Consider the following 12,591-nt stretch of genomic DNA (forward strand, 5'->3'; position numbering starts at 1 on the left):
AAATGAAATAAGTATCTCAAAAACATATCTGCACTTGCTCATTTATTGCAACATTATTCACAGTAGACAAGCTAAATCTCTCATTGGGAGTACTAGCAAATTTCCTTCTAGGACTCAGGTAAAGTAAATTACTTCCCATGCGGACTTATTGTTTAATGTGTCACTCTCAGTGAAGAGCAATGGTATTTTGAAATGCAGATGCTCATTAACACATATGAATAAGCCTTGACTGATGACAGTTTTTGCTATCATAGAAACTTACCTTTTTTTTCAGTAAAGAAAGGAGATAGTCATCAGGTGAGATTTGCCACTTGTTGGATTGTTTGCCAACTAATTCATTATTCAAGCCTCTTGCAGATTTAGCACATAAAAATGGGGCATGCCCAGTTAAATCTGAATTACAGAAAAGTAATAAATAATTTAGTATAAGTACGTCCCAAATATTCTAGGAAAAAAGAATGTGTGACCCATGCAATACTTGGGCCATGTTTATACTAAAAAAGGGCTTCCTCATAGCTCGATTGGTAAAGAATCCGCCTACAATGCAGGAAACCTGGATTTGATTCCTGGGTGGGGAAGATCCACTGGAGAAGGGATAGACTACCCACTCCAGTATTCTTGGGCTTCTCTGTGGTTCAGCTGGTAAAGAATCCGCCTGCAATGCAGTAAACCTGGGTTCGATCCCTGGTTTGGGAAAAGCCCCTAGAGAAGGAAAAGGCTACCCACTCCAGTAAACTGGCCTAGAGAACTGCATGGAGTGTATAGTCCATAGGGTCGCAAAGAGTCGGACACCACTGAGCGAATTTCATTATACTAAAAAAAATTATGTTGTGTATCGGAGAATCATATTTAACTGGGCATCCTGTGTTTTGAAAGTTGGACTAGGCTCCTTTTAGATGGTTTGTGTTTGTTTTTACAAACAAAATGTCTCCAAGTCAAACATGAGATCTCCCAATCACAGGGAAGACTAAGAACTTTCACCTCCTTCAGTTAAACCCGTGCTTCAAAGAAGAAGCCACTTGGGCTGTAGGAAAGACTGTCCCAAAGAGCTCTGGGTGGGTCACCATTTTAGTGAACCGCAAACCTCTGGGGCCTGGGACGACCGCAGCCCAACGCCTTAAGCCAACTGAGAGGTGGCGCCTCGGTGGCCCTGCTTGTCTTCCTCCTCTCTGCTCAGTCCACGAGGGAAACTTCCACAGAGCCCCCGCCTCTCCCCAGATGGCCGTGGCTCTTCTCCGCTCACCCCGCCTCGCGGGCTGGAATGGAGCAGACGGCCCCTAGGGCACCGAGGACCCAGATTTACTCGCGAGTTTTGAAATCAGCCCGCAAGGTGCAAGGGGGCCGGCCGCCTTCATTCCAGAAAGGGCTTACGCGGCAAGGAGGCCGGCCCAGCATCCGCGCTCCCCCTCGAAACCCGAGATGCGGAGGGCGGCTCCCTCGCGCTTCATTTCCACCCCTCCCTCACCAGCTTTTCAAATTTTGGTCGGAGGAGAGAAAACAGCCTCGCGCCGGGGTGCGCGCGAAGACGAGGCGAGGGGAGACGGACACACCCTCCGGTCAGCCCTCCCCGCGCTGCGCGGCGCCAGGAGGCGGGGGCCTGGCGAGGCTGCGCCGACGGATAACGTCGGCTCCCAGCGGCACGGCGCCGACGATGGCCCGTTGACTGGAGCGGGAGTGCTGCGCCCGGCGGGATGATGCTTCGGAGGGGCCCCTGGCCCTGGCGCGCGCGGCTGCTGCCGACCCCCGGAACCCAAGGCCGTGCGCACCCGCGGCCGCCGATGCCCCAGGTAAGCCCAAGCCCGGGGCGAGGCAGGCGACCGAAAAACTTTGCGTGGGGCAAGTTCGGCGGGCGCGAAAGCCCGGCGGAGGGACATTCCCTGCGTTTTGCTGGCCCCTCCACCCGGCTCCGCGCGCGGGAGGACCCCCCGGCAAGTGGTCGCCCGGGCTGCGGACGCGGGCCGGGTGTCCACAACCGGAGTCACCCCCGGGAGCCCAGGGCGGCGGGGACGTGCGCCGGCGCATCACCTCGGTTAAGTTGGGATGCAGGGACCGTGAGGCTGCGGCCCGGAGGTGGGGGGCAGCACAGATACCCCGGGAGGCAGTTTGTCCGCGTCTAGACTGCTGTCTGGAATAAGTTTTCAGAGCCGTTCTGCTGTCGGCTGGATCATCGGTGCCGAAGGGAGCTAAGGAAACGGTAGGGCGAGCTGGAGTACTGCCCCGAGTGAGCACTGTGGTAGGAAAGCGAAATGTCCATCCTGAAAACCAGCAGCACCTCCCTTTCGAAGAGGAAAGAAAGACTCGCGTTTTGTTCCGAGACTCGAGAGACGGGTGAATCATGAGTGTGTGCTGGTGAGTAACAGTTGGCCTGACACGGTTGTATATGGTCTGTGTGGAACCGTCGCTTGGAGGAGGAGGGGCGAATGGATGTGCCCTAAAAGAGGCAAGGAAGACGGGGAGACAGTGCTGGTAGTAACTGGGATTGCGGCGGAGCGGATAGGAGCTCAGGTGCCCTAACTCCGAGCCTCATGAGGAAAGACAGACTTTTTAAATCGAGCCTTCCAGGTGTGTGCGGTTGGGGAGCGCGTGGTTTGAGTTTGAGATCCTAACAGCGCCTCCCCACCTCATAAATCAGTTTCAGATTGTTAACGAGAAAAAGATGTGTTTTTTCCCTTCGGTTGTGCACTGTAAAAGAAAAGCGAAAAGTGATGCCGTAACCATTTTCTTGTCACTTTCACTTCCTGTTCATTTTTTTCTTTTTTCTTTTCCTCTCCAAGTCTCTCAGGGCTTAGAATGATGAAAAAAAAAAAATCTTTAAATGCATTTTTAAATGCCTTCCCTGAAAGTTTGAAAGAGAATGAGGAAGGACATTTTGTTCCTTATAACTAGGAAAGGGGCAAACTTCTTAAGATGTGAAATGGTAGTCTTGATTGGAGAGAGGCTTTTTTTCATTTTGTGAAATTTGTGTCTTAGTATAAATGTTGTACTTTACAGTCAAAAATATACCAAATAGTAAAGCAACCCAGTACAAGGACCGCCCCCCCTTCATTATATACCATTTAAATTTAAATAACTGAGTCAGTTTTCTGTTAAATCCATTTAACATTTTGAGTAGAATGTTTATGGGTCCTCAGACTGGCTGCTGTCTCTCAGATTGTCAACTCTAAGCGTTTTTCTCCATGTTTCCCACCTGATGCTATCCAAGGAGTGCCATTGCATTCCCCAGCAGGAATTGGGTGTTCTTTTAAAGAGGTCGAAAATGATACCGTGGGGCTTACTTGGCTTAATTATAGGAGAACTCTGGTTAGCACTTTGCCTCTGTGTAATCATCTGAAGAAGCCTTATGTTTGTTTCTAATTTGCAGATTTTTAAGTCTTCACTGTGCTGTTAAGTCAATTTGCTGAACTTTAGAAATGGAAATGCTTCCATCGTTTTACTTGTCTAATTGAAGACCCCCAAAGAATAAAGAGAAGTTTTGGGTGTACTTCTTTATATGCTCTTCGAAATGTTACCTTGAAGAAACTGACAGAAATATCTTGGCTTCCTGGAGTTTTAGTTAGGGCTACTAAACCATTTTCTGTAAATCAAATTAACTGATTGTGAAGGACATATTTCATTCTAAGATCTCACTGATTTGTGATTGCCCCATTTGATATGAAAAGTCCTGTGACTAAAGACAAGCATTATTTCTCTTTATATCTTGTTGTAAACATTCAGATCCCTAGAGCCTCTGAAAGCAGCAGGAAAAAAAAAAAGTGATGTATGTGACCTGACAGCTCATAAAATCCTAGCTTGCAAGGACTTGTCATTAATAGTATCTCAAGTAAGCATTCCCAATTATATTTGGCCTTTTCTGAAAGTATGAATGTGCCTTACAGGAGCATTTGGTGACTAGAAAAATAGTTTATATGTTTCACATGGTAGGTGAGTAATTGCAAGTATTTGGGGGGTAGAAAGAAAGTTTGTCAACATGAGTATGTTTAGTATAGCTGAATTGCTTTTTAAAGGACACATTTAGTCTGAGGCATAAGAGAGCCAGAGCATGCCGTGTTGCCTTTGGCTGGGCATGGCCTAGCATCCACAGTCATGTTCCGGGGGTTGGGGGGAATGGGAGGGTGTCCCACATCTCTGCTTGTCTCCTGCGCTGGCCGAGTGGTTGTTGGGGCAGCCCACGGCTCCTGCTGGCCTTTCTGTTTTCTTCGAGGACACAGCTTCGAGTGATCATGCTGCCTAATGAATTAATCACTAAACAGAAAGTGCCTGCCTTATTGTGCCTTCCTTAATTTGGGTCTTCTGTTACTTAGCTGAAGAGATTCCCTGATGTGATTTCAAGCCACCAGCACTGTATGTGGGTCTCTACATAAGCTACGTTTAAAATTTTAAAAATCAAGTGTACTTTGCAGAGGAGTTAAGTATTGCCTATGCTTCCCCCCCCCCACCCCTAGAAACAAAGCATAAACATGTTTCAACTCAGTTGTGTCCAACTCTTTGTAGACCCCATGGATTGTAGCCCACTAGGCTCCTCTGTCCATGGAATTCTCAAGGCAAGAATACTGGAGTGGATAGCCATTCCCTTCTCCAGGGAATCTTCCCGATCCAGGGATCAAACCCTGGTCTGCAGTATTACAGGCAGATTCTTTACCATCTGAGGCACCAGGGAAGCCTTTAATGCCACCAGCAAATGTCAATTTAGAAGTTGTTTTCATCTTTAATAAACGTGTCATTCTTTTGATACTTTCCTCTGATTCTCTGTCACGTGTTTGTAATTGGCAAGTTATAGTGTATAATCCTGATTTCAGAGCTGTCTCCTGGTGACTGTACTTACACTGTGGAAAAGACATGGATGCTTTGGTCTCAAAGTAATTCTAGACCAATTTGCCTATTAAATGTTAAACATTGCTATTTTCCCCACGCTTAGGTATTAGTGCTGGGTTTTATTATTTTTTTTATTTTACTGTTTATTGCAAGGTAACAGGATTCTGTTTTACAGCAAGTTCTAAGTTGAAAAATCATTTTGTAGCTTGACAGATAAATATTCAATATTTGTTGAATGCGGTCCTTATGAAACTGCAGTAGAAAACCAGAGGCTAAATATTGGTTGATCAGTAGCTGTGTCAACGAAATGTGTTTACTTCATAGAATAAAAATGAGCAGCTAATTTCGTTGGTGTTAAGCAGTTGGAGCATTTGACGGTCAACCCAGCCCTGCCGCCACTTAGCTCCTGACCTTAGCCAAGTCATTCAGCCTACATGAGCCTGTTTCACTCCCTTTTCAAAACAAGATTTGTCTAAGTGGTCTCAAAAGCCTTTTTCATCTCTCAAATTGCCATTTTATTATTTTTACCGCGGGTTGTAAATACACTGTTGAGTAAAATATTGTCAGTGTCAGAATGTCTTAGTGGTTGCAAATCCTCTTTTATGATCTTAGGCAGTCAGTAAAGTGGCAGTTTTAACTAATGATTTTAATAACTGTTTTCCCCTTTAAAAAGAAACTGGAATTTATTTGACACGGAGTGAGCATGGCATAGTAGTATTAGGAATTATGATTTGTCGTGTTCTAATACTTAATTCTGTCATTGCTAGTGATTTCATCTGTGAAATGTTGTTTTTCAAGAGAATCTAGCTTTAGAACCATAAGCCCATTATATAATAGACATCTTGGCCTAACCTACAGGCTATAAACCAATAGATATTAATAATAAAATAGCATTATCTGTGCTGTATTCGAGAAGTATTTGATTTTTGATCCCATTTAACTTACCACGGTATTAATTTTCCTGGTTTTTAAAACAAATGCCAGCTGTTTTTTCTGAACTACGTGCTTAGACTGCATGGTGTGGGATCCACCACCCAAATATTTTACTCAACTTTCTTCACTGGCATACCTTTTAAGAAACAGCACTGTAAAATGTGGTGGTCAGTTAAGAGGCGCCTTTTCCAAGGACCTAGGGAAGATCCTACTGTCTAGCCTTAGTCTTAGAATTGGGTTTCCCCTGAGCTGATTTGGGGTTTATTATGCACTCAGTGAAGTATATAGCCAGGGGTGTTCACGCTATGCTCTGGCTGCCAGAAAGCCTTGAGTCAGATTTTCAATCCACCTTCTGCGGCTGCTGTTGCTAAGTCGCTTCAGTCGTATCCGACTCTGTGCAACCCCATAGATTGCAGCCCACCAGGCTCCCCCGTCCCTGGGATTCTCCAGGCAAGAACACTGGAGTGGGTTGCCATTTCCTTCTCCAACGCATGACAGTGAAAAGTGAAAGTGAAGTCACTCAGTTGTGTCCGACTCTTATCGACCCCATGGACTGCAGCCTACCAGGCTCCTCCGTCCATGGGATTTTCCAGGCAAGAGTACTGGAGTGGGGTGCCATTGCCTTCTCCAATCCACCTTCTAACAGATGTTAAAGATCTTATGACGTGCCTGCCTTTTATGTATTTACCATACTCATTTACTATACTCAGAGAGGTTTCATCATCTCTGCCTTCATTTTTCCTTCCATTCATATCTTAACCCATTTTTCTATAATTAACTTTTAATGGGGAAAAGTGGTACATAAAGAAGGCTTTATTAAATTTTAAAAATCAGCTCTTTGGTGTTTTAAACAAATATGTTCAAAGGCTTCGCTGATGGCTCAGTGGGTGAAGAATCCACCTGCATTGCAGGAGACGTAGACAGTCCCTGGATTTGACCCCACAGGTTTGATCCCTAGGATGGGAAGATTCCCCTGGGGAAGAAAATGGCAATCCACTCAGTATTCTTGCTTGGAAAATCTCATGGACTGAGAAGCCTGGTGGGCTACAGTCCAAAGGGTTGCCAAGAGTCAGACCCGACTGAGCGACTGAGCACAGCACCGTTGATGACAGAAGCATGGCAGATCAGTCTGCTGTGCAGTCTCCTTGGTGCTTCACCCATAGAAAGTGCACCACACATATTGATTGTATTGTATTGAGTTGCCTTAAGGATCTACTTTTGATGCCATGGTTCTCTTTTTTGTTTTGAAACATAATTGACAAGTGTGATTGTCTCTTAAAGGCAATGGTACTGAGGTTGTTGACTCTCGTCTCACCTTTTTGCTTCTTACTGCCCTTACCTGTCCTAAATCTTCCTAGCTCCTTCTTACCTCCACTGGGTAAGCCTCACCTGGGTAAAAAATAGAGTTTGGGTCAACTCTTTATTCTGAGTTTCCTTTTTAACTCATAAATGGTGCCATTTGATTTTACATCGTTTTTACCTTCGTTTACAGGAACAGAAAGCGTGCAGTCCAGGCATTTGTTCAGCAGCTTTTTGGGGGACAATTAGAGCTCTATCTAGGATTCATCAGCTCGATGCTGATGGGAAGTGATGTGTGAAACCTGCACTGTCAACAGAGTCCATTGAAGAGACTTCTCTAAATAGATTTGAGGGCAGGAAATAGGGAACAGTGGAAAGAGAGGCAAGAAATGGAGCAAGAGTTGAAATCGCAATAGCCTGTGCGCAGAATCAAGAAGTGGCATGAAACATTGAACCTCATATCAGGAAACTGACAGATGCACAGTTTATTGTGGCAAACTTAAGGGCAGAAAAAGTCTTCAAGATTGACCAGGGTCACAATGAGTCTGGCTTTTCTACCCTAGGTTCTTATTACCTGATTGAGTAAGGTGGTTTGGTGTATAAAACTGCTGTGGATACAGGTGGTAATTTTAGTATATTTAACTCCACTGGGAACTCTCAGTTATTTTGTTGTTGTAGGAGTGTTTTTATACTGAATGTGCTGCTTAAATTACATTTCTGAGACTAAAGGATGAATTCTCTTATCTTAAAGCCCTTAGGTATGACAGTAAAAATAAATGCCCTTAGCCTGATTGGAGGAAAGAAGTTATACATTTTCTTGACAAATCCTTGTTATTTTTCTGACTGCATGTTTATTTGTGTGTGTGTGTTCATGTGTGGCTGTCTCTTTGTGTCAGATATTTTGTTTGTTTTGGTATGAGTTTCACTGGTAGCTCAGTTCAGTTGCTTAGTCACGTTTGACTCTCTGCGACCCTATGGACTGCAACACGCCAGGCCTCCCTGTCTATCACCAACTCCTGGAGTTTACTCAGATTTATGTCCATTGAGTTGGTGATGCCATCCAACCATCTCATCCTCTGTCGTTCACTTCTCCTCCTGCCTTCAATCTTTCCTAGCATCAGAGTCTTTTCCAATGGAGGCCAAAGTATTGGAGTTTCAGCTTCAGCATCAGTCCTTCCAGTGAATATTCAGGACTGATTTTCTTTAGGATGGACTGATTGGATCTCCTTGTAGTCCAGGGGACTCTCAAGAGTCTTCTCCAACAGCACAGTTCAAAAGCATCAATTCTTTGGCACTCAGCTTTCTTTATAGTCCAACTCTCACATCCATACATGAGTACTGGAAAAACCATAGCTTTGACTAGATGGACTTTTGTTGGCAAAGAAATGTCTCTGCTTTTTAATATGCTGTCTAGGTTGGATATAACTTTTCTTCCAAGGAGCAGGTGTCTTTTAATTTCATGGCTGCAGTCACCATCTGCAGTGATTTTGGAGCCCCCCCAAAATAAAGACAGCCACTGTTTCCACTGTTTCCCCATCTATTTGCCATGAAGTGATGGGATCAGATGCCATGATCTTAGTTTTCTGAATGTTGAGTTTTAAGCCAACTTTTTCACTCTCCTTTCACTTTCACCAAGAGGCTCTTTAGTTCTTCTTTGCTTTCTGCCATAAGGGAATCTGTAGAAAATCTGCAATCATCTGCATATCTGAGGTTATTGATATTTTTCCCAGCAGTCTTGATTCCAGCTTGTGCTTCATCCAGCCCAGCATTTCTTATGATGTATTTTGCATATAAGTTACACAAGCAGGGTGACAATATACAGCCTTAACATACTCCTTTCCCGATTTGGAACCAGTCTGTTGTTTCATGTCCAGTTCTAACTGTTGCTTCCTGACCTGCATACAGATTTCTCAGGAGGAAAGTAAGGTGGTCTGGTATTCTCATCTCTTTAAGAATTTTCTACAGTTTGTTGTGATTCACACAGTCAAAGGCTTTCGCATAGTCAATAAAGCAGAAGTAGATGTTTTTCTGGAACTCTCTTGCTTTTTCGATGATCCAATGGATGTTGGCAATTTGATCAATGGCTCCTCTACCTTTTTGAAATCCAGCTTGAACACTAGTAGATGAATGGGATATTTGAAGAGGGGATTTTTAAAAGCTGTTGATGAAAACTGCTTTTTCAGCCAGTAATGTAGCTGAAATACAAGTGTGCATTTTTATTAGAGAGACTGACAGTAATGTGACCATAAACCTGAAATTTTGTTTTAGAAACTGTGTGCAAACAGAACAGCCTAGTGCTGGCTGTCTAAGCCCTTGCTTGAGGATGTTTGTCATGGCGTTTTACAGTCTGATGACTCATTTCTGTAACTCTGCTTTGGGAATGTTTCAGAGAATGTACCATGTATCAGTTTTCATTTTTTCAGGCGAATGTATGGTTTACTTTGTAATATTTATTTACTATGTAATATGTAATATGTATTTACTATGTAAATACGCTTTTGTGGGTTTGCTGTTAGTGAAACCAAGGTAAGCAAGCTTTGAACATAAGCTACAGTTGACCCAGAAATCATGTGTTTTCATCTCTCCAGTCCCAGTTTCTACTGCACGCTCTGCAAGGCCCACATCAGCCACAAGGGACTCCTACCTCTTCTTGTCGCTTGTCCCTGTGGCCTTTATGACGTTCCTCTGGCAACGTTGCCCCTGATCACTCTCTCTTTCACCTTTTTGAAGTCTCATCCTCCAAGGCTGAGTTCCAGTACCCGCCCACCCTACCCCAGTCTTTATGCAGTCTCTGTAGGTCTCTGCCAGCAGAATTAATTACACTTCCTTTTCACTCCCATAGTACCTGCTGTACTGGAGAAGGGAATGGCAAACCACTTCAGTGTTCTTGCCTTGAGAACCCCATGAACAGTATGAAAAGACTTCACTCTAACCTGCATTAGCATTAGTTGGGTTCATATGATTTTCCCATGTGGATTCTCTCAGCCCTTTGTGGTCAGAACTGTTTCTCCTGATCTCTGGCTTCTGCCCTGTCACAGTAGGTACATAATAAATGCTTATTGGGTAGAGGAATGAAGGGCTGAATGATAAAGAACTCAATATTATGTAGGTTACCTTCATGGTACATTCTCTCCAGATCTGACCTTCTCAATTTCCTCTTCCCCACTGACTCCAGCCAGGGAGACACCTAAAGTATTCTTACCTACCTCTTGAGATTTGACCCTTGAATGTTGAAGATTGTTTTAAGGTTAATCAAAATAATCTTCATATATCATATTTATATTAAAGCTGTGGTTTTCAAGTAGATTTTGGTTCATTGTTTTGTTTCAGATATGCTTTCATGTTAGGCTTTTTAAAGGAAAGTCAACATGCTTTAATGAAACATAAATTTTGTCAGGATAGCCTGGCGTGTGTTTTCTTGGCTGTTCTGTAAGTGTGGTGGTGATTTTGGGTGATTCCTTACATTAGGGAAGGCAGCGCTTTTCTCTACTGATGAGGATGTTCGTAAATGGAATTCTTAGCACATTAAATCATATTGGTTTTTGTTTTGTGACATGCTATTTTGTGATTGCCCAAAATTATTAGTGTTGATACTAAAAGCTTTGGAGAAGAAAATGGCAACCCACTCTAGTATTCTTGCCTGGAAAATTCCATGGACAGAGGAACCTGGAGGGCTACAGTCCACGGGGTTGCAAAGAGTCAGCCACGACTGAGCACATCAGCACTAAAAACTTAATCATTAAAACTTCAATAATTTAAAATGATAATCCCCTTAAAATCCATTATGAAGTGGGAGTTGTGGTTCGTGCTAGGTCTGAAAGCTTGCAAAAAAGATCCTTAAAAATTACATGGAAGACAACGTAGCTATACATAAAAGAGATACATGTTTATTCACCATTTGGCTTACGAGAGTCAAATATCAGAGACAGTAAATACTGGAAGAATTCAGAGAAGAAACAGCATTAGAAATTGAAGAGATGAAAAGAGGTGAGATTTCAACTAAGCTCTGAGAGCAGGGGGTGAGGAAGAGGTTAGCAGACACATCTAGAGTAGGAAGAAGGGGTATAAGCACAGAGAGTTGGACTCTCAGAGGAACTGGGGGTCTAGTAGGCCCTCTGATCAGGTGGCAGGAAGCTTTCTCTGTGAAGTATGGTCCTTGATTTGACTTGGACTAGAGTTTTAGATGCCTATGTTAAAACCTTGTAGAAATTATGTTTATTAAATTAAAGTGTATCACAAACTGATATCCTGTAGTTGGACATTGATTCCTAAGGTGTTAATAGATGATATAGAAGAAACAAATTGCCTGCTCTTTTAAGTCTGAAGAATTCTGGGCTAAGCCATACCAAGTTAGACGTGTTCCTTCGCTACACACCTTTGCTGTTGGGCATCAGAACAATCTGAGAGTGGGAAGGAAGTTGATCACAGCCCTCTGTTACTCCATAGCATTCCTAATAGCTTCTCTCAGAAGAGTGGTCTGTAGGACACAATTTGGGGAACACTGCACTAAAAAATTAGATTGGGGATGGAATATGTTGGAAAAAACAGGTGAAATCCTCCTAGGTCCTAGCCTGCTTCCTCTGGCATCACTGTCTTGGCACTCTGGCTCTAGTGTATTGGACCATTCTGAAATGTGATGTTCTTCAGCCTTCTTTGCAGCCAGCACATGACTAAGTTCTGGATAGCCCACATGGCATAAATGTGTAATTTCTGGTCTACATCCTTAATTGGGAGACTGATTTCTGTTCTTTGTTCTACGTTTTTCTCCCTCCCATGGGCTGGAATGTGGATGTGGAAGGGATGGGCCAGCTGGACCCTGTGGAGGCACATCACCCTCTAGGTGATGGTGGAACAACTAGATAGAAGGAACCTGGATCCCTGGAAGGCATTAATGTCCTCTTTGCCTCCACTGCCTACCTACCAGAAAAGGAAACATTTCTGGAGCCCCATGTGCTTTTCAGTCTGTTTGTTACAATAGCTTAGCTTGTGCCTTATCTTGTCCAGTGGAAGGGCAGCCCGGCTGGAAGTCTCTGAATGGAGAGATTAAAGCAGAAGAGAGAGACAAATGGGGAGACGAGCCAGAGAAGTTATGAGGCGGATGCTGTTGGAGGCTCTCAGAAAGCAGTACTCCAGATGCCCAAAGCATCGTTGCCAGTGAAACCTGAAGTTGAAAAACAATATACGGATGGAATATGTTTTATAGACTGTAACAGTTTACCTTGTGCTGCCTTCATCCGCTATGCAGCCGCTCCATTCCTGGTTAAAAGTCTTCCTTTGGCTTCATCATTTTCATAAAACCTGTCGTGATTACTAGATGGAAATCACCTTTCCTCCTTTTTTTGAAATTGAGATATATTTGATCTATAACATTACATTAGTTTTAGGTGTATAACATAATATGATATTTGTATGTATTACGAAAAGATCATCACAGTAAGTCCAGTTAACATCCATCACCATGCATAGTTACAAGTGTTTCTTCACATAATGAGAATTTTTAGGGCTTACTGTTAACAACTTTCAAATACACAATGCAGCATTATTAAC

The 12,591-nt window shown here is 43.5% G+C and overlaps 1 protein-coding gene across 5 annotated transcripts in view; it reads left to right on the top strand.

The window, feature by feature from the left end:
• Positions 1-1,584: 1,584 nt before the first annotated feature.
• MCUB (mitochondrial calcium uniporter dominant negative subunit beta) overlaps positions 1,585-12,591 on the top strand; it is a 95,260-nt gene continuing 84,253 nt past the window's right edge. For 2 of the 5 annotated variants that reach the window (XM_086407024.1, XM_086407025.1), the window contains exon 1: positions 1,585-1,787. In XM_086407024.1, coding sequence (XP_086263150.1) covers positions 1,692-1,787 — 96 coding nt within the window. In that variant the 5' untranslated portion in view covers positions 1,585-1,691. Of the gene's footprint in view, positions 1,788-2,135; positions 2,563-12,591 lie in introns of those variants that run through there. The other 3 variants (XM_086407026.1, XM_086407028.1, XM_086407027.1) reach the window with 3 other exon arrangements.

Source organism: Bos grunniens, chromosome 6 (assembly GCF_055505025.1).
Source record: "Bos grunniens cultivar Pamir isolate PY7600 chromosome 6, Bosgru_T2T1.0, whole genome shotgun sequence".
In the NCBI taxonomy this organism is placed as follows: domain Eukaryota; kingdom Metazoa; phylum Chordata; class Mammalia; order Artiodactyla; family Bovidae; genus Bos; species Bos grunniens.